The sequence below is a fragment of the Xiphias gladius genome, chromosome 20, assembly GCF_016859285.1.
Source record: "Xiphias gladius isolate SHS-SW01 ecotype Sanya breed wild chromosome 20, ASM1685928v1, whole genome shotgun sequence".
NCBI lineage: Eukaryota > Metazoa > Chordata > Actinopteri > Istiophoriformes > Xiphiidae > Xiphias > Xiphias gladius.
In genome coordinates this window covers 3902095-3923395 of record NC_053419.1, presented here as the reverse complement: position 1 = coordinate 3923395, position 21301 = coordinate 3902095, and the positions used below count along the sequence as shown (strand labels likewise).

General features: G+C 39.6%; 1 protein-coding gene across 2 annotated transcripts in view; it reads right to left on the bottom strand.

The window, feature by feature from the left end:
* Positions 1 to 1935: 1935 nt before the first annotated feature.
* atp8b1 (ATPase phospholipid transporting 8B1) overlaps positions 1936 to 21301 on the bottom strand; it is a 38711-nt gene continuing 19345 nt past the window's right edge. For both annotated transcript variants that reach the window (XM_040158029.1, XM_040158028.1), the window contains exons 4-30: positions 20615 to 20728; positions 20367 to 20465; positions 20074 to 20135; positions 19845 to 19917; positions 19186 to 19256; positions 18391 to 18473; positions 17316 to 17474; positions 16631 to 16719; positions 16195 to 16385; positions 15461 to 15545; positions 14325 to 14448; positions 13214 to 13257; positions 12593 to 12749; positions 12097 to 12285; positions 11083 to 11195; positions 10752 to 10916; positions 10197 to 10308; positions 9880 to 9955; positions 8334 to 8466; positions 8043 to 8171; positions 7765 to 7921; positions 7432 to 7655; positions 6309 to 6392; positions 5596 to 5841; positions 5144 to 5282; positions 3780 to 3910; positions 1936 to 3107 (exon numbers count right to left, since the gene is read on the bottom strand). In XM_040158029.1, coding sequence (XP_040013963.1) covers positions 2874 to 3107; positions 3780 to 3910; positions 5144 to 5282; positions 5596 to 5841; positions 6309 to 6392; positions 7432 to 7655; positions 7765 to 7921; positions 8043 to 8171; positions 8334 to 8466; positions 9880 to 9955; positions 10197 to 10308; positions 10752 to 10916; positions 11083 to 11195; positions 12097 to 12285; positions 12593 to 12749; positions 13214 to 13257; positions 14325 to 14448; positions 15461 to 15545; positions 16195 to 16385; positions 16631 to 16719; positions 17316 to 17474; positions 18391 to 18473; positions 19186 to 19256; positions 19845 to 19917; positions 20074 to 20135; positions 20367 to 20465; positions 20615 to 20728 — 3483 coding nt within the window. In that variant the 3' untranslated portion in view covers positions 1936 to 2873. The remainder of the gene's footprint in view (positions 3108 to 3779; positions 3911 to 5143; positions 5283 to 5595; positions 5842 to 6308; positions 6393 to 7431; positions 7656 to 7764; positions 7922 to 8042; positions 8172 to 8333; positions 8467 to 9879; positions 9956 to 10196; positions 10309 to 10751; positions 10917 to 11082; positions 11196 to 12096; positions 12286 to 12592; positions 12750 to 13213; positions 13258 to 14324; positions 14449 to 15460; positions 15546 to 16194; positions 16386 to 16630; positions 16720 to 17315; positions 17475 to 18390; positions 18474 to 19185; positions 19257 to 19844; positions 19918 to 20073; positions 20136 to 20366; positions 20466 to 20614; positions 20729 to 21301) is intronic.

Here is a 21301-nt window from a genome sequence, read left to right as displayed (position 1 = left end):
ACGTTTGAGGTTGACTTTTTTTTTTTTTTCCCAGGACATAAATCCAAAATGATTGGATGGATTGCCATGAAAGCTGGTTCGGACATTCACGTTCCCCTCAGAATGAATTATGATAACTTGTCCAATATTTTGGTTTATCTGCAAAGCTAATGACATTCCCATCAGCCTCAGCTGTACTTTGTGTTTAGTGCTGATTACCAAATGTTAGCATGCTAACACGCTAAGTTTAGATGGTGAACGTGGTGAACGTTATATCTGCTTAACATTGCCATGTTAGCATTTTCACCATGAGCGTGATAGCATGGTGATGTTAGCATTTAGCTCAAAGCACTGCTGTACCTGAGTGAAGCCTCACAGCGCTGCTAGCATGAATAAACTCTTCTTTAATCTGTGACACCTGGCAGGCTCTGTACCGTTTCCTTCTGTAAATTCCAAAATGTTTTTCTCTTGTATGAAAGGGATTATTCTTCAGGGTGTTTCCTGTTCAGAAATGATGTATATATTCATAAGCTGAATGCAACCTCTCTAGAAATCAAAATAAGTAAATAGAGAGTGATGATGAAAACTAATTTTGTCCGATAAATTAGATATAGATATGACTATTTTTAGGCACAAACAGATTTCAGTGTTATGTGAAACATCAATAAAACTCAGAAGAGGCTATACCATTGACAGTGTCTTTGGGTTGATGAATACTCTATATTGTATTAATAGTTGGGGTGTTGTGTTTTGGGACTTCACAGTGGTTAATTCCCCTGTAATAAATGACATAAACAACATCTCTGTGTCCGTTACTCTGGATAATCCACAGAACACAGGTTCCAGTTTTCACTGGAACTACTTCCTACTGAAGAAATACTCTCCAAGAATAATGGTAAGTGACATCTGTGGGAATGTTCTTATTTTGCTTTACTTATTTCACCAGATACTGCAGATAGATAAATACATTTAAATTTTATTTACACAAAGCACAAAGGCCGTGTGTGTGAAAAATGTTTTTTGTGGAAAAGCATCTTTATATACAGCCGAGGTAAGTTATTGAAACACCTTCCATCTGAGTCTCTGTACTGAAAGGCAGGTTTGTTATGGCCAGCAGAATCATAAAATTTTTAACATTACCTAGACCTAATCATGTTAACCATTTATCCTTTACAATAATTTACAATCACTACAGTCAGACATAAAAAAAGAGGCACGAGTCACCACAATAAAATAAACACTCATTTCAGATTTCTAAATGGACCTTTGGTTTTTATTAACAACCACGTGATAAAATACCATCATATGACAGAAACCGAACTGCTGCTGGTACAGTTCCCAACAGTCATGATCTACTGCCTCCATTCATTCAGTAATAAAAAGACATCTGTATACAGTAACACTAGCATGAAGGGGATACAGTAACAGTCACAACAGGAATGTGTCAGTTTTGGCTTCAAACTGTTTAGCAGATATCCTAAATCATAGGGCTGAAAAAAAACACAAACATCTTCTTTGGGTTCATTGTAAACAACCAGTGGAACACACACACACACAAACACACACTCAAAAAAAACGATAGTAGTTTTTTTTTAACAACTTAAGGAACATGGGATTTAACTCTGAAGAAGTTAAAAAAATAGAGAAAGACATAATGAGATGGAGATAAACCAAGACCTTCCTATGTTTCTTTCCCCATTAGAAGTAAGGAGCACATAGATTTACACTCTGCAAACTGAAAGGACATTGAGACAATGCTGGTGAAGGAAGACCTGCTCCTTGCAGGTTCCCTACAGTTGGTTTACAGCATCCTAGGAAAAGAAAAGAACAAAATGTGGCACAGAGAACACATAATATTAGGATCCGAGGTTGAAAGAGGTGTGTTTAAAGATTTTAAGGCTCAAGTTGCAGTCACTCAAATTAGTGATTACAACACCCATATGTAAGGACACATTTTATACAGCAGAGGAGAAAAGATCATGATTCACAACTTACTTTTAAATTAAGACACTTTATAACATCTGACCACCTTGCATAGTCTGGCATAATAACATCCCACCATTATTTATAATAAAACATTAAAAGAAGATACCTTGACATGTTTAGCTTTAGCCCGTGTTTTTTTTTTTTTGTGAAGGAAAATGTTTTGGGTTTGCATCTCAACAGAGAGAAGTAAAAGTAAACGAAACAGATGTTGCGGCCTTATTCCATGTAGCATATGGACAAATTAACTAGAATGTTTTTGTAATTTTAATAAAACACCAACATATCAAGTGCTCTGAAGACATCGGGCTAAAACTATGAATCTCAAAAAGTATCATATTAAAGCATATTACGTCTCCCCGTGCAGCGGTAGTGGTGAGCAGGGTCAGACTGACTAAAAATAAGGCTTTGATTTAAAAAATCCTGAGTTAAACAACATTGTCAGTCACACAGTCACTGCATGACTTCAAACCGCAGGTAACGGTTGTCGTCTCTTCGGTGAGCTTTTTTTTTTTCTGCATCTTAACAGTGTCTCTGCATAGAGGAGGAACTGGAGGCAGTTGAGCCAAGGTCACAGACTGGAGCAAAACCACATTCAGTAGCTCTTCATTTAACTTTCTGAAAAATAAAGTTAACACACTGGTGGTAACTTTCAGAAAGAAAATGAGGAGCTTCTTTGAGCAACTTTAGGAGCGCTTCTTTTGTTCCATTACCTCCTAAAGCGCTCGAATCCCCCAAAGGAAATGGCCAACTTAAATTGCGACCAGGCTGTGGTTACTCTGCAGAGCTTCTGATGTTGACCATTTCAGGAGCGACTCCACAGATAAAAACGAAGGTAAACCAAGTGTTCCTTGCACTTTCCCAAATATTTACGACGCCTCTGACTAAAGTTTTGCTCTGTCTTCCGCTCTTTAGATGTTCTCGGCCTCCCTCTGTGGAACCTCCCTGATGCTTTCCTGGGGTGCACCACGGGCTGGTGGGCGCCGCCGAATGCTCCGCCCAGACGAGATGAGGTCGGCGTAGCCGCGGGAATGAGAGAAGGCATAAGCGGAGCGGCGGGAACGCTGGCCCCGCTGGAAGGCTGACGGCTTTTTCCTCTCCTCCGCCTCCATCTCCATCTCGTACTTCTTCCTGTTTCTCTGGACCTGGTGGATGATGGGAAACGAGCATGTAAAATTAGAGAAGCACTGTTTTGTCGTTTTCTCATTTTATGGGGAAATAGGAGGTACAGGGTTGCTTCTATTCATGACTATTTCAGTTTGAAGGATGTGTGAACTAATGGTTCAGTCCAACTACAATTTGTTTAGACTTCCATTCTGAGCTTTACCATGTTTCAATTATTTAGTAATGTGGAACTTTTAGCTCTGGAGATTGATAGGAAAATGGTCAGTTTGATTACTATACGAATCTGGTGGGTCATAATTATTAATGTTGGGGACTTTTTAGGGTTATAAACATATTGTTCCACTTTAACACAGATTATTAAAGAATTTATAGTGAAACAATGGAGAGACACCATGGAAAACATTCTTCTAACCTCCCTTGAAGAAAAAAAAAAAAAAAAAAAAAAACCTGTATGGAAGCCCATTTCTACCACTAGGAGAGAAATAATGAATACTTAACAATAAAAAAGACAATGAGACACAATTATGAGTTGGTATTTCATTATGATAAGATACTAAGTCATAACTTTGAGATAAGTCATAAGTATGACTTCACTGAAAGATTACAATAAAATCTGAACAAAATCTTCAAAATCAAGAAGTCCCATCAACATTTCCCTGAGAGGCTGCGGGCTAGACTCCCAGAAGTCTCACCTTGTCTCCTACAGAGGGCCAGATGGTTTTATGGAGGAACTGGATGCAGATGACAGGCAACAGGCTAATGCCAACAGTCAGGATGATGGTTAACCACAGGTAAGGCTGACGCAGAGCATTTGACGCTACACCTTAAAAAAAAAAAAAAAAAAAAAAAAAATCAGGACAGACAGACATGTAATAAATGTTGTATATAGAGAGTGTAAAGTAGTATCCAAATTGATGTAAAGAGAAACAGAATTACAGTAGTTACAGTTTAATAAGTTAAATAAATATGAAGTGTAATATTTTAAAGAGTTTCAAGCAGAGTGAAGACTGAAGGGCGTCAGAAATGAAATTTTCTGAATATTCTACAACTCTGACTTTACAGCTTTGGCTTGAGTCTTCAATATAGAAACAGCTGCTGAAGTTCATGGGAAGTATAGTGTTTATGGCCATTTCACATACCAAACTGTGGGGGGGGGGTTATATGTCAGGAAGGAAGATGGAACATCGCTAACTGATTGCCAATTGTCCAGAGGACTCCTGAGCTACTGTAACTCTTCAGTAACTCTTAAGTTTTCAACAAGGTGACTTTCAGATGCAAACTGTTAATGTACTGAAAAAAGTAGAGAAAAAGTACTACTTGAACGAGAGGGCCTGCCAAATTTGAAATGTAAAGTGTCTATAGTTAAGATTTTTATGTTAAAAGTGGATCACATGACTACTTGTATCTGAAAAGTGTTGCTTGTAGTGACAAACCCACAGAGAATCATCACACACTTTGCAGTTCTGCACAGCTCTGCCGAGCTCCTTAACCTCTTACACCTCATTGTTTTATATTTCTACTGCACAACTTTGCTGTTTCCAGTCTCGTTGCTCTTATTGCAATGTTTTTGACAGCACCAGGCCCCTTTTTTCTAGTAAAAAAGCTCTAAAAAAGAAAAACTACCAACCACAAAACAAACAAACCAAAAAACAAACAAAAAATCTGTACGCTAGCTGCCGAGAACCTAACAACAGCAGACCGACAACTTAGCGACTAGCTAGCAACTAGTGGAGTGTTTAGCAACTATGAAGTCAGGTTTTTTTCTCAGGGGTTAGTTTAGACTAAACCAGAGCTAAAAGGGGACATTCATCAGGTGGACACAAACATGACTCCAAATGAATGCTTATGTTGCTGCGTATCTTTTGAATGTGCAAATAGGCAGGTGTTTGCTAACAAATTAGCTATATGAACTTTCTGTCAGTGTTGTGTGTACATCTTGTTTCCGCTGCGCCCAAGTGGCCAAAAAATATCAGTTATTGCAAGTTTAGGAAGCAACTCCACCTGCTTTGGGGTAGAGACTATAAAGCCAGACAATTTCAATTTTTGGGGGACTGACCAGTGAAGGTGAACACCGAGGGGAAGATGACGTGAATCCCAGCACTGTGGATGTCAAACATTATGCCAAAGTAAATGGCTATGCTGCCCAAAACCGCGAAGCAGTTGACGAAGGTCCAGTAGGAGGTATCCAGAGAGATCTGACAAATAAGAGGTTAAGGTCAGCAATAGAATAAATTCAATACATCCACGTATTCTGAACCTCTTAAAATCCAGCTTTCTCCTTCAGTGGCTTTACAGTTTGAAGAATCAAACTTATTCCACACTGATCATATGTATTCTGGATGTATGATCCAGTACTTCAAATGAGAATTCAGAACATATATTGATATTTCTTTTTATTATTTACTTACTTCAATTCTTGAACAAGGATACGAAATCAGCATGTTAATGTTAGCACAGGGGCGTATTCTCATGGTTTTTAACCTGACTATTCACAACTATGTAACTAACCTGCAGGTTGACAGTAAAAATCAGCGACGAGGCGGTGACAACGGCAAAGGACTGGTAGTCGGAGGGGGCTTCTCCGTCCTGCCCCATGGTCTGCAGGAAGGCTCCGTAGGGGATGAAGAAGATGATGAGTGACACGAAGATGCCGTGGAACAAGCTGATGAAGAAGTTCCTATAGTTAAACAGTGCCCCCTGCTGGCCAGGCAGGTAGAGCTTAGGGAATTTCACGCTCAGTTTGTCATTAACATCCTGCAGTGGGAGAGGAGGAAGAGGAGGAGGAGGAGGGGATCAGTTAACAGATTTCTGGATGACTTTGTTTTTCTCATATTGAGCAGAAGAGAATTGACTTGGTTTCCCAACCTCGTTTACAATTCCATTGTGAGTTTACAAGCTTTGGTATTTATCGCAACAATACAGGGCACAATGCAGGTTCATAATAATAGTCAGAGAAAAATTTAAATAAGGCTATTTCTCAGTAATATTTACTTTAATCCGTAAAAAGCATTTGTTGAAAAACACTAGTTTTATGAAAATGTGAACAATGGCAAAAGTAAATACCTCAGGGGTAAAATTTAAAAACTGGGTAGGGCCAAATGCCTTTATTTTTATCAAATCCTAGCACAGCAACATCTTTGCTAATATGTTATACATTAACTTGCATAACCAATATGTACATGCTACTGACCCTTTGTGTCTTTGACAAAGCCTGTATTTACCTGGTCAAGAAGTCCTACTAGTAGAACAGGTAAGCTGCTGTAACAGAGATTGTAGAGAGTGATGAACCAATCTTCATAGGCAACCTGCAAACAGGAAAACAGTTATTCAGTGTCTCCGGACAAACTGACACATGTCGGGATCGGGCTACAACATCCGCTTGATGATGGCCCAACCCATCAGATGAGGGGCATTGGGAACCAAAATGAGCATCAGGTGCAACATCTGTCACAGTGGAAGACACACCAATGTAGCATCTGGGACACCTCACAACGTCCCAACAAAAAAGAGCAAAGTTCAACAGCTGTTACGTTGAAGGAAGAGCGCTCTTCCACATAATGCTCCATTAAACCACGGTCAAAATCAAAACTAATTAGTGTTCTGTAAGGATAAGTGTGATGTAAATCATTATGATCTAGCATTGTTTTTACATTTGTACTTTTTTGATATTTATAGTAGTTGTTTATTGTATTTTGTTGAAAACCATTAAGAGATAGCCTAATGAAGGCCTTTTTTTTAAGTATTTGAGAGTTAAGTTAAAGGATTTAAACTCAAGATCCACTTACTAGCTTCTTCCTGGGCTTTAATCCACTTGAGCCACTGGAGTAATTCCATACTTAGGTCATGTGATGACAACTGAACCAACTCCATGACAAGTGATCAAACAATCTCCTCCGCTGATGGAGACCACAAGTTATAGTTGAAAGCTCCAAAAAAGGAAGTAAGTGGATCTTGAGTTAAGATTATTTTTCCCAATCCAATTTTAGGATGTTGATGTCGTTGATCTCTCCATTTTTTCCCCCGGACACTTTGGTCCAGAGCAAACAATGTTGAAAACTAGTGTCCAGATTGCCGAGACATTAGCTATGAATATGCAAGGTCCTAAAGGATGATTAATGATTAATGACCCCATTTCCTTTTCTCTTGCTCCATTCCAGGCACAAAGATACATATAAGAATTATATTTTACCAGTCAGGTTGCAATAACAATTACATGCACTAATTTCATTCAAATTTTAATTTTACTGACTTTGAGACATTTCAGATAATGCTGAATTATGAAGACACACTTAATCAGGACATCCCTATGCCGAGTGTTTATATCCTTGACTCTATGCTGCTGACCTGTGAGGAGTATCCGCTGAAGAAGGAGAACCAGAAGTGGACCAGAGTGAAGGCAAAGTTCTTGAAGAAAAAGAAACGCAGGAACTTGCACATTCGGATATAGGACCAGCGTCCGTGCACCAGCAGGAGGCGCTGCAGGTAACGGAACTGAGCGAAGGCGTAGTCGCTGGACATGACGGCCTGCATCCCCTCCTGACCACTGATACCTACACCAATGTCTGCAGCTGGAAGGACAGAGGACAGGGAGAGAGATTAGACTAGAGTCACTGGAACATGTTACATGCAGAACAAAGTTTGTCCTTTATCTTGAGTAAAATCCTTTCATGTCCTTACTCTTGATCATATTTACGTCATTGGCTCCGTCTCCAATGGACAATGTCACGGCCTTCTTGTACTTCTTCACCAAACTCACCACGTTGGCCTTCTGCTTTGGCGTGACACGACAGCAGATGACTGCTTCACACTCACAGGCCATGTCCACAAAGTCAATCTATATAGAAAAAAAAAAACGACATTTCACCACAATTGTTATGTAAACCATCATAAGAAGCATTTTCCACTGCACATTTGGCATACTCCTCTTTTTAAGAATGAAATTTATTTAGTTGTACCTGTCTCATCTCTTTCTCCCAGTCGTTCATCGGCTGTCCGTCCTGAGGGTTGCTGGGAGGTGGTCGCTTTCCTAGACGGCGAAGACGCAGACGACGGCGTTTCTTCTTCTTTTCATACAGAATCTCATTCTGAGAAAGTAGAAACAGTGCTAATCAGTACAATGGTTTCATGTTAGCTGGTGGGAAAGTGAGAATTTAGGATAAAAAGCTTTATTTTTAATTTTTGGAACACTTGATGAATTTCCAAATCATTATCATTTTTAAACAGTAGTATTCTTGAATGGAACTGACCAGCCATCCTCCAGTGATGATGAGAGCGTTTTTGCCTGGCTCGGGGAAGAAAGGCTCTGTGGGTTTCTTTTTGCCTCGAAGGAAAGTTGAGGGCTCAGTTCTCCTGTTAGCTTGACGAATCCTCAGCTTCTCACTGAAGACAGAAGCAGAGAAACTCTTTCACAACACAGTAAGACAGCCTGAGATCCTCATGCACTTTTGAAACCAAGATACGGAGGCGAAACATCAAACCGGGGGAGGGATTGCTTAAACCAAGAGCAGGAAACAACAAACCTGTCTTCTAGCACTGTGCGGTATGTTTAGTTTTCTTAGTTTAACCCTTGAGATAAAACCACAAGGATGTTTAGCTTTGACTGGCAAAAATGTAGTACAAGTAGAGAAGGATCCTAAGATCAGGAGAGGGACTTGGTAATATCTAGCTAAAGTTAGCAAGCGTTAGCTAACATTAGCAACTGGTCAAACCAGACCAAGTGGCAAAATACCTGAGCGCAGTGAATTGATGATGAATTTGACGATAGATTTCAATCCTCCACCACCACCACCACCACCAGTGCTCAAAACCTTTGCACAGTACTGTATATTTATTTAACACATATAAGCTAATAGGAGGCTATTATGAGGCCTCATCAGTCTGAGTTAGACAAAACAAATAGGTACCTTCCAAATTATTTTTTACTAGTGCGGTGCAAAACTCCCCGTTTCCCTGAAGAGTGTTTCCTTGTTGAACCGCGGCAGAGGCATACATCCTTAAACAAGCACTCCACCAATTTAGCATTGCAGTCCTATAACATCGTCTAAATCAAAGCAGTAAAACCAGATATATCGTCTTTTTTATTTCACACATTCTTCTTCCTTGTAATTACCCACTTTGCAACTTGACCACTGACATTTGGTTGGAGATGCAGGTGTGTTGAGCCCCGTAGCGACTGATGTAGCCTGGAGCCTCCAGCCTCAAGTTGTGATGAGCAGCGGGCTAAAGAGGTCTGGTAAACTCCATTCTTTCTAACTCCCCACACTCAGATATTTTAGATTTTTAAACTTGTAGTATTCAGGCTCAACTGACATTGTCTCGAGTGACATCACCTGAGGACATTTACCAGACTTCACACAGCTCCCTCTAGGGACTTTTTCACATACGCAGTAGTACTCCCCAACACCTGGAAACACACTTTGATGTGTAAAATCAGTGGAGTTCCCCTTTAACTTCAGCTGTAAAGATTAATGGATCACTTCACAGTCAGTATGGGCAGGAGGAGCAACCAGTAACTCCCTCAGCATCCATATGGCCTGTGTGTATTGCATTAATCTATTGTTTTATGTTTATTACTTCAACTCTGCATTTCTATTAGAACAAATCTGCTCTCTCTTCATTCCAAACATTATATTGTTGGAAAAAACAACAACAACAAAAAAAAAAAACTCTTTTACATAAATCACTAGTTGATCTTTTAATTTTGATTTTAATTATTTTTATTTTTATTTTTTTTTATTCAATTTTTTTTAATCTATAGCCTTGTTTTAGGCTGTGACAGTTTAATCAACTCACTTGACGTCTTCTCCGTAGTGGATCTGCATGTTGCCTGTCAGAAGTGAACAGGAATATCCAATGTTTTCTGCCGTTTCTGGGGGAAAATATTAAAATGGTACAAGGAAGGAGAAAAACAGGGAACAAGTTCTTTTAATCGTATTTTCAGTGTTCAATCCAATTTTATGCATTATTCAGAAAAAAGCAGTTCCATTTATTCAAATCCCAAACCATACTTCAACCATTTGTATTTTTTCATTGTATCTACATTGATTCTTGCTGCCTCATTGGCTCATAATTCCAGATAGACTGTTCTCTGTAGTCTGATGTGATGGTACCTTTCTTATCTCCAGTCAGGACCCAGATCTTGATGTCAGCCTTGGCCAGTTTCGCGATAGTCTCCGGCACTCCGTCCTGCAGTTTGTCCTCGATGGCCGTCGCCCCAATCAGCTAAACAGAGGGACACTACTTGTTAGATATGATTGAAGCTCAAGAAACACAGACAATCACCATTTTTCCCAATAAAAAAATCCAATGAATTCACATTTTCCCCCCCAAATAAAAACCAAAAATGACCCCAAAAATGAAACACATTGTTTTCCATTATACCAAGATCACACGCTCCCCAATTTACTGAAATATCAGCAGCATTTACCAAACTCTACAACTTTTTTTCCTATGCAATCTTTGTTGTTATATCACTTCTATTATTTTCATTGCTCATTTCATAGTTCAAGTCGTGTACCTCTACACTCTCCTGTTTTACTCATGAATCTTGCACCTGCCAGTGTCTCAATGTCCCAGTTTCCCAGTGGAAACTTTACTTGGTCTTAAGCATTAAAGTTCATTCTTCATGTATTTGTCAAACTAAAGTTTAGTTGTTTTCCACTCACCATTAGGTTGCTCTCAATTTGCTCGTACACGCGGTCGAGGGCAGCATCTCGGTTGACCATCGTCACCTGGGCCTCTTTGTGTTTCCTGGACCAGGCTTCATACTCATCTGTGCTGATGTCTTTATAACACAAGCACAGCGTCCGCAAGGTCTCGTTGGCAAAGACCTGCAACACAAAACACAGGCCGTGTTCCCTTCCACAGAGATGAGAGAAAAACAGCTACCATGCATACGTGCACGTCAGCGTCTCTACGTGTCTGCTGTTTCACCACATGCTGTATACAGCAGTGAAATACACTGGGGCAAATGAGAATAAAACCATGTGAACTAACATCCAGATCAGACTGGGTAGTCTCCTTGTGTCTGGATTTGGGGGAGAGCCGCTCATAGATGACCGTGTCTGCTCCTTTACAGTAGAGACGAATACGCCCATCAGGAAACTTCACTGAAAGACAGAGAATACACGGAAGGAGTGTTAGAGGATCTCAGTTTTACAAGTCACAAGTAAGTCCCAAGTCTTTGCTATGAAGTCCCAAAATCAAGACCAACCTGTCCAAAGTGATGTCCAAGTTTTAAATTTGCGTTTCAAGTGCCAAACAAGTCATTATTTATGTGTCCGCTCATGTGAACAGCCATATGTACCTTTCCCACCGGCCGTCTTTACAGTATATCTACTATCAGAAAAATGAAGTTGCACACGTTTTAAAACGGAAACGGCTAATATCCCGGCAAGGTCACAAGTCAATGCTGTATGTACAAATTTATAAATCATATCATATAAATTTTTCTTGAAAAGCCTAGATCATTTCCTTAAAACAGCTGGTCACGGTAGTTTTTAAACAAACGTCACTCAAGCAGGAGGAAATAGTGCATTTGTTTGGGACTATTTTCAGTAGTGGATTAATTTACATTTGATGCCCTGGTGAGTATTTTGGGCAGCAGGATGGTGAATGTGAGATTGAGTCAAAATAAACTACTGTGAACTGTGTTCATGGTAATGAAGGAACATGTCACTCAGTGCAACAGTGTCACTGATGTGTTTTCGGCACAGAGGAATGAGATATACTGTATCATGGAGCACTTGTTAGCAGAATACATTCAGTTTTAGTTTTAGTTCGTCCATGACCTTTTCATCTGATGACAACAAGAAAACACAGAATATTGCAAGATTAATCTTTTAACCCCTAACTTCATACTTTATTTGTTGTGTTCTGTTATCCAGTTTTTCTTAAAACATCTTTGTCAGCTTTCATGCAAGTTTACTGCAACTTTACGTTGTATGTAAGTGTACGGTCAAGCTCCAACTACACAAGTGTGTGTGTGTGTGTGTGTGTGCGCACTCTTACAGATGATAGACATGCGCTTGCGGTCGGAGTTGAAGTCGAGCAGCGCCAACATTTCGTACGTTTTATCCTGCTCCATCTCGCTGATGGTGATAGTGTCCTGGGTACGAGACAGGAACACGTAGCCAAAGTTCCTGGCTGCCGTCACCAGGGCGCCCTCATCAGGAGACGCCGCCTGGTACACCAGATCACCTGAGAGAAAGGTGTAATATAAGGAGGTCATTTCGAGTGCAACAGCCGCTTTTTCACCATAATGCACCTTTCATTCCTTTATTACACAGAGTCATTTGAATCAATGAGGGTATGAGAAATATTGTGTAATGCAGCTTGACGGACCAGTCCTTTGTTGGGGTGTTAGGGTTAGGTCTGCGCGTTAGGGTTGACCGACTGCGGCACGTAGCCTTATCACAGTCAACTATGTTGGTTGTAGCTTAACCATCCCACCTTAGCTCCGCTCAGAACTCCTCTGCTTTTGCCCAAGTAATGATTGTACGATTACCGTCTTTGTGCTCCACCATGACAGTGTGGCAGAGTGAGAGCAGTTTGAAGAACTCCGTAGCATCTTTGTCCTTCTTGGATCGGACACAGGCAACCAGGGAGTGATCCATGAATTGGAACTTTCTGTCAGCGTAGTGGTTCCAGCTCCAGTCCACCGGCTGGAAGGACACAGGAAGGTGTTTTGAAAACTACTGAGTAGTTAATAATAATGAGTAGTAATTCCTGAGTTAAGTAATCCACTGAACAAAATCAATGTCCCTTCTTTTTATGTATGTTTAGGAATTTCAGTCTGTTTGTGCTGCGTATATCTTGGCCAGGATAGTGCTGAAATAAACATATGTGGCAACTTTCCGTTTAAATAAAGCTAAGTGCATGTACACTACAAATAAAAATTATGTACTGTACATGCGCAGCGTATATTTCCTAAATAAAATAAAACGGGCAATTCTACATCTGTGAAACATGGCTGATTTGACATTTTATTATATTAACTTATAATTTGGTTATTTCAGATTTTGTCCTACAAATGAAGCATTTACTGAAGCTCAAACAAACACTTTTGTCACATTTCATATGTCATCTTATTTTGGAGCTCTTCTTAAGTGAATATGTGATATTTTACCCTTCCTCGGTCCAGCGTCACTCCTTCAGCAGTGGTCGGGGCCCCTGTGGAGAGGACAGCAAAAACTTGGAGTGACACTTCTGCAGATCTACAGTAGAGTGCAGCAACGCATCAGTGTAGAAACAGAAATGGTGAAAAAAGGAAAAAACAGAGTTCCAACAGTACTTGGCATCATCGATCAGACTGCTAGTGTTCTTCGTGTCATTTTTGACAGAGACATCGGCTTTGATGACCAAGTGCAGAACACTGTTTACTGATGTTTTCTTTTCTCCCCGAATCAAGAGGATCTCTCCGATCAGTTGCTTTTTGTCTCCTGCTAATTTACACAGTCAAACATGCTTTTTTTTTTTGTTCATGCCCAGACTACTGGAATGCAGCATATTAACTCTGTCCTAGCCAACTTACACTTTTAGCCTGTTAGATTTGGCATTGATTTGGAAATTTACTGTTGACTTTCAAGGTATTAAATGGCCATGATCTAAAACGTGAGCGAGACGATGACACGTTCTAATTGTCCGGCTTATATTATTACTTGCATTTCTTTTTATTGTTTTTTTTCTTTCCCGTAAAGCACTTTGTAACTGTGTGATAGACTGTAAGCCATTTGCAACGCTTTACAATCACTCCAAATCTTTGTACTGTATCTTTAGTAGCCATTACTCAACGATCTGTTTGTTCTGCTCTTATCTAAATTCAACTTCTTCCTGCAACAGTGAACCAGTTTCCCCAAAGGCATCACTGAAGACTCATTCTCTCTGATAACACGGTGCTATCAGCGGGTACAGACAGAGTAAATACAAACCCTCTAGCTCCTGCTGAATCTTCCTACTGAATCTATGTGTATAACAGCAACTTCATGTAAAAATCCTGAATATTCAGATACACTATTGATGTTTTTAGTGTTAACAAGACAGCTGCCATTGCAATAAAAGGGCAGCAGGTGTCACTCTCTCACTTCCAGATCTCTCTTCGTCTTTCTCTTTTATTCTCTGCAATCACCTGTACTGCTCTTTGTCCTGTATCTCTCCATAAAACTGCGAGTCAGTGGTATTATAAAATCTTGTTTGAGCAGTTGGAATGTATGTCAGAGAGAAATGGCGCTGGTCAGTACCATAACTGCGTCCGGCAATGGTGCACTTCTTGAACTGCATGATGTTCTGTGTCAGAGTTCCCGTCTTGTCGGAGAAGATGTACTCGATCTGACCGAGCTGCTCGTTCAGGGTGGTGGTTCGAGCCTGCACAGGGTCAAGAATCGATTTAATGAAAGGTTTCTTCAAATGATGCACAGGCAAAAGATATTACTGCTGATCTGCTGATGATACAAGGCCTACTACTGTTACTGCAACGGAAAAAAAAGTTCATTCTTGACTTTGGCAAAGTAGTTTGACTAAATGGCAACTCAAAGCCGTCAAGATGTGATTGAGGTGTAGACTTTCAGCTGTAATTCCAGGGGTTTAACACAAAGAACACTTTAACGCATCCCTCATTTTCAGAGGCTCCAAAGTAATTGGACAATTTACAGTTGACCACTATTCCCTGGTTATTTAATGACAAATTAAGTGATATTTTTGTTAAATCTCTTGAATTAAAGCTGACAGTTTACACTTCAATCACATCTTGATACATTTGTTTGTAATACATCTTGGTGGCGTACAGAGACAAAACTACAAAAATTGCGTCACTGTCTAAATAATTATGTACCTAACTGTATGAGCGGTAAAATATTTCACGAATATAAACTTTTACAATAATGACTTTCAGTACTCTTGCCGTGCCTGAGTGCTTTGGAAGCACATGCAGTACTTCCTGATTTTTAAACTCTGTATTTCACAATGAAAAGACATTTACCAGACAGCATAAAGTTTTAAAACGTAACGTTTGATAGAAGTATTACATAATACTTAGCAATTAATGTAAAAGTTCATCAGTAATACCTGAAAAAATAGGTTATTATGTTACATGCAGATTTTTTTGTGTGTCAGACCACGTCTCTAAAGTGTTATTAACATTTTCATATAAATAAACAATTTTTTTTTTTTTTTTTTTTTTAATTGTCCACAAATGAATGCTACTGCACAACAGTGAAATTATCAATGGTTCAGGAAGATTATTAATTTGCTGCTCTAAAACTTGTCGTCTGGTATTTCTTCCCAGGGAAGAACAACACATCACAGTCTCATTAACAGGTGCACAGGATCAAAAACTCCTGAGAACAGAAATATAATTATTAAAGCAGTACTAACGTACCTTAGCTGGAGTGTCTTTCTCTGAGAAATACATCTGCAGGTCCCAGTTGATGAACTTACTCTGGCCCAGACGAATCACCTCCACACTGAACACAAAGCAGACAAAGAGTAGATGACACACGGACAAGTTATTCTGACAGTTCTTGGAGGCAGTGCTACTCTTTACTTAGATTATCTGAAAACGGATTTTCTTGTAACCTTAGACTGAAGCTAAGTGAAAAGGGAGTTAAGAGTCCTACACTCTGTTGCTAACTTAACGACTTTGTCGTAACTTTGTTGTCTAGAGTCATTAGTAACCAAGTCTGCAAGACAGTTGCAGTAACCTGCAGTGCAGCGGGTCAAGTTGAAGGGCGACTAAGTTTGTCATTTTTATGTCATTTTCCTCAGACTGTGGCCTCAATCATCCCGTTACCAGCTAAAGCTGTTCTGCGTTTGAGTTGCTTGGCTGAGGTTGCAAAAAAACATTTGTAGTTGAGTCCAAACTGCAAAAAGACCTTTCGAGCCATGTTGACGAGGGCTTTTCCCCACATCGCTCTCCATTTTTTTTTTTCATTTATAATTTATTACATTAGGATGAGGTAATCAATCAGACACAGACAAATACACAGGTGAAGATCATTACACAAGGGATTAAGAACAAAGAACAAATTCAAAGAAACATTTTGATGACAGAAAAGTAGAACAGATACTACGTCGTCTTTCTGTAGTCAAACTATAATTCTGTAGTGTACCGACCTGACGTATAGTGAAATGGGCACCATGGTGTTGAGGACGATGATGTATCCCCAGAAGCTGAGGAAGCCTCTGTGGGAGGCGTCTTGGTTTTTGCCGTCGTACAAATACCAGGCCTTGGAGCCGATCTCCTCATACCAGAAGGTGTGACCGATGGCCAGACCTGCCGACACCAGGATCAGCAGCAGGAAGATCTACAGGAAGGGGGACAGAAACACAGACACACACTGACTGACTATTAAAAATACTCTATAATATTCCTTAATAGAGACCATAAATGAACGCCAAGATCATAAATACAGCGCCTCAAACAAATCCAAGAAACAAAAACACATTGAAATGATGCTGATGACAAACGATAAAAGGAGCTTAATGACACAAAAGTCGAAATGAAATACTGACAGTGAGATTTGTCCAGTCTGTCTGCACTTAAACTTACTGTGTAAACCATGTAGTTCATCAGCTCATCAATTTTGGTTCGCTTGAACCTCGTCTTCCCACCATTCCTCATGATTTTGGTGTCGGCACCTGCAGCAACAAGAAAAACAGTGACATTTTGAATGCTATCCATCAGTCATGATTATTTTTCACTGATCACTAATATTGTAAGATATTTATGATGAAATTTCATTTAATGCAGGTAAGAAGTTGCCACAACTGTACTACAACTCTTGATTAACTGATAAATCAGAATTCCAAGAAGATGTCGTCCTCAGTTGTCCTGTTTAGTGCAACCAACAAACCAATATTCAAAAATATTCATTTTACAATGATGCAAAACAGAGTGGAGCAGCAAACCCTCCAGTTTGAGAAGCTGGAGCTAGACAATGTTTGACATTTTGTTTAAAAGATTATTTAAATGATTACTTGATCATCAAGATTGTCAACAACTGTGGTTTATTTCGGCCAAAATATGGTTTTTACTTGCATTAGGGGAAAATCACCTGATCCGTATGCAATGAAAGAAAAAAAAAAAAAAAAAAAATCACCACACATTTTTTTTTTTTTTTTTTTCCTTAGGACCAACTGATCTACTAATCCCTAAAATGTGGTGACAAGACTTTCCCCACAGGATAATCTCATGTCATCTTGTATCAAAGCAGTGATGGCAGCAGCATTCACACCTGCGAAGATGACCAGCCCGTGACACTCCTCGGTGTTTCTGATCTTGCAGCCTCGGAGCAGCATGTTGTCCAGGTCCAGAGGGTAGTTCTCCATCTGCCACAGCATCGTCCCTGTGAACTTGTCCAGACGGTTGTTTGGCTCCTCACACTCAATCAGAGCTATGAGAGAGACAACAAGGCATGAGGAGGTCGAAGAGTATTAACCGTTGAACACAAAGGGATTCATCCTCTGGGGAGCATGAATTAACTCAGTAAATGTCATGAGAGTCCGTCAGTAGTTGTTGCTCTGGGCCCAAGTGGTGAAAGAGAAACTACATCAGTGTTAAAGGGGCTAAAGTAACCTCAAGTACCCTCTGATCTCTACTAACCGCCCTCTACTACGGCACCTTAAATTCCTTTCACTACACTGGCACGTACCTCGACACTTGAGTCACATTTAATGTTATTCGTATGTGTAACTGCAAAACTGAAAACTTCTGACAAAAGGTAAAGTAAGAGTTAACTGTGAATTTATTGAAAACTACCCCTTCCACACACTTACCATGAAAATGAAAAGTACCCCTATCAGAAATACTTAAAACTACAAAAATAAAATACACGTTTTTTTCATAAGGCCATAATAAAAACTAGACCTAGACCTTGCCTGAACACACATTTAAAACTGAAACATCAAGAAAGTTACAAACACAATATTCTTGAGAATCTGTTGCATAACACACGTAACATATTGCAAATACACACTTTATCTTAATTCTTATCCGCAGCTGCTGTTGTTATCGGAATAAGAGTGTGATTTTTATATATTCATTGGCACTTAAAACTATTTCTTTTTCCTGCTGGTGTAGTTGAAAAGAAAGTCAGATATGTTTTTCATTTACTGTTACTATTTACTGTTCTATACAACAGTGTTTTATATTTTAGTTTCAAAATAAAAAAGGTTTTTTTCATTCACAGCTGAGCCTCTATTCTGACTAATTAAAAGCAATTTAAGGTTATGAAAATAAACTTGGCTTGTAGTTTTGAATAAGAAATTCATGCAGTTGTGAAGATCTGCATATTGTACACAAGTGTTTACCGTCAAAATTGGCCAGCTGACGTTCCTGCTGCAGTCTCTCATCCGTCACTTTAAGTCCCATCTTAAACTTAAGGTTGGTCTCTCTGTGAAAGAAAAACAAACCCAAAGGAGTGAAACCCAACCCGTGAGGAAAGCAGAACCACGGTTAACCGGAGATGGATTCACGTTCATAACATTTGGAATACGATGGATTTATCTATCTGAAGGTTAACTTGTTCATAAGAGGCCTCCTCTCTGGAGAGACCTTTGAATTAGATTTTGTAAAAATAAATTAATTCATAATTCCCTACATCCAAGCTGCATGCTACAAAGGTGAAAGCAATGTCCATGCTCCAGTGAAGCGGCCTTCCACTGTAAAATGGCTCCATCAGAGACACTGGTGCAGACCTGTTTTTTTTTTTTTGTTGGTTTGTTTTTAATATGATTTATTTATAGGTGTTTCTCACGTATTCACAGAATGTATGGTACTGGTCACACGGAAGAGTTTGGCAAAGGTTGTTTAACTATTGGCAAAAGCTCTTTAAACATTTACCCTCCCCTTATCAGTGAGTAATTTGTTGACTGAACGCTTAAGAAAATTGACGAATCAAACAAAAACTTCACGGAGCAAAGAACACAACGGTCCAGCAGTTGCACAGTGCAAAATGTAGTCCATTACTCAATTTGAATATAGCAATCAGTATAGATATTACAGTTCCAAACTAAGTGTGTGTAACATTGAATAATGAAAGAGATTAAGGGTTTTTTTTTCTATTTAAGTGGTAGAAAGTAAAATCGAAAGCTGGAGACGCTTACCCATCGAGTTCAGCTGTTTCTACATAACACAGGCTGTGTGGATTGGAGCTGGATAACAGCAGGATGTCAGCCTGAAGACAATAAAAAATATATACATATCAATAAAAGTGAACTAGATCAAGCATTCTAGTCTGTTTAACATGCAAAAATGACAACACATCTGCTTCTGGTGTGTTCTTGTCCTGCTTCAAGAATGCCGTTTTTGCACAACTTCTCAAACTCTGTCCCCGTTTGCTCAGTAACTACCACTCCACCTCATCTAAATCACCATGCATGTCTCAAATTGTAGAAAAAATGGCTGCAAATCAGCTGATATTATAACTAAAAGGACAATATCATTTTGGATCATTTTATACCTGGCCTGTCAAATCTTCACAGAAACTATTCATAAAAGTTACAACTGATCTATTCCAGCCCTCAGACAAAGGAAGTTAGTCAGTTATAATCTAACTGGACTTTGGCACAGCCTTTTACTGCCCTGTGTATCAAATTTTATTAGATGACTTACAGGAGTGGCTCTGGTTCTAACCTTTTGGTTGGCTTGAAACAGCTGATGGTCACAATCGCATTTAAAACAACCTGTGCGCGTTGGCGCAGTTAGTCGAGAAAAGGCACTGTCACACAGTAGAGTAAAAATGATGCTAGTTAAATCATCATACCGGAATAAAGTCGTTTCTCTTCAGACGAACCACATCTCCGACCTGAATGTTCATCCACTTTGACTCTTGAAAACTGAAGCGGAGAAGACAGAACAGTTTTACTGTCGTCCCCAAGGACCAGAGAATCTGGCAACTGGCGTTTCTCATAAAATCTAGGCATCGGTTTTTAAAAATGGTGCATATGTTAATTGATAAATCAAAGCTATTAGAAAATTAACTATGTTCTAACCTGCCGCCCAGCAGGACCTCACACTTCCTGTTGTTGATCTCCTTGTCCATCCTGTGTCGTGCCTGGAAGAAAACGGGGGAAAGGGTGACATCAAATAATGAAATACTCCATATAGAGTTTAATCAAATGCAAATGTACTCTAGCCTGAATAGTAGTCAATAAACTTATACCAGAGTTTTGTCATGGTTCTACTGACTGCTAGAAACACAAGATAATAGATAAAACCACTGTGTGTGTGTGTGCGCGCGCGTGTGTGTGCGTGTGTCTGTGTGTGTCAAAACGAGAAGTCTTACCAGGTCATCCACCAGGTCTTTAATGGCAGTAATTCCCAGCACCACAACCAAAGGAATCAGCGTTGTGTACCAGGGCAGAGTGGAAATGTCTGGAATAATCTGACGGAAAAACACAAACATGTGATGGCCTTTATTGGTCGGTGATCTTCTGTAGGAATGTACACCATTCGGCCACAACATTTGAACCAGTAACTGATTTTAGTGTTGTGGCCGATCCGTGTAAATCACAGACAGATTTTTAGACATACCTGTAAGATGAGCAGAGCCAGGAAGTAGAGGTTGGCAGCTCTCTTAAACTGCTCGTACAGGTTCAGGGGGAGGAAGGTGAGGACATTGTACTTGTACGTCCTGATGGCGTTTCCCTGCAGAGGAGAGACACACAGCAGATGCAATGATGAGAAAAAAGTCAGTTCTCATTCTGTTCTTTGCTGGTAAACTGCAGAAAGCATGCATCTTAAAAGGGACCCTCCACTAATTTTCACGCCGATCAGATCACTAGTCATTGGGAGGACTACTCATCCCGTTAAAACTGCTATTACTGTTAAACTGGTGTGCCCTTTGAAAGACGTAGGTGCTCGCTAGGCTGACACATGCTAATGTCTTAAAGTCAGAATATCTTGACCTCTGCTTCTTTGATTTTGAACATTCTTTTTTGAGGTTGTCGCTTGCGGGTCGTCTAACATTATGGAAGTGAAATGTTACGGAGTACTCTTAAGTTATTGAGGGTTTACAAAAAAATCCGTGAAACTAATTTGCTATAGTCACAAACAATTTCCCTACACTGAAAATCCGTATTTTTTGAGATTTTCATCTTTTTATGACCAGATATGTGACTTCATTACTTTTTAAGTACTGAAAAACTACTTTTAAATAGGAAATCTATTGAGGGATTGCAGTGAAGGTTTGGTCAATGAGTCATAAAGTCATTTTCAGGT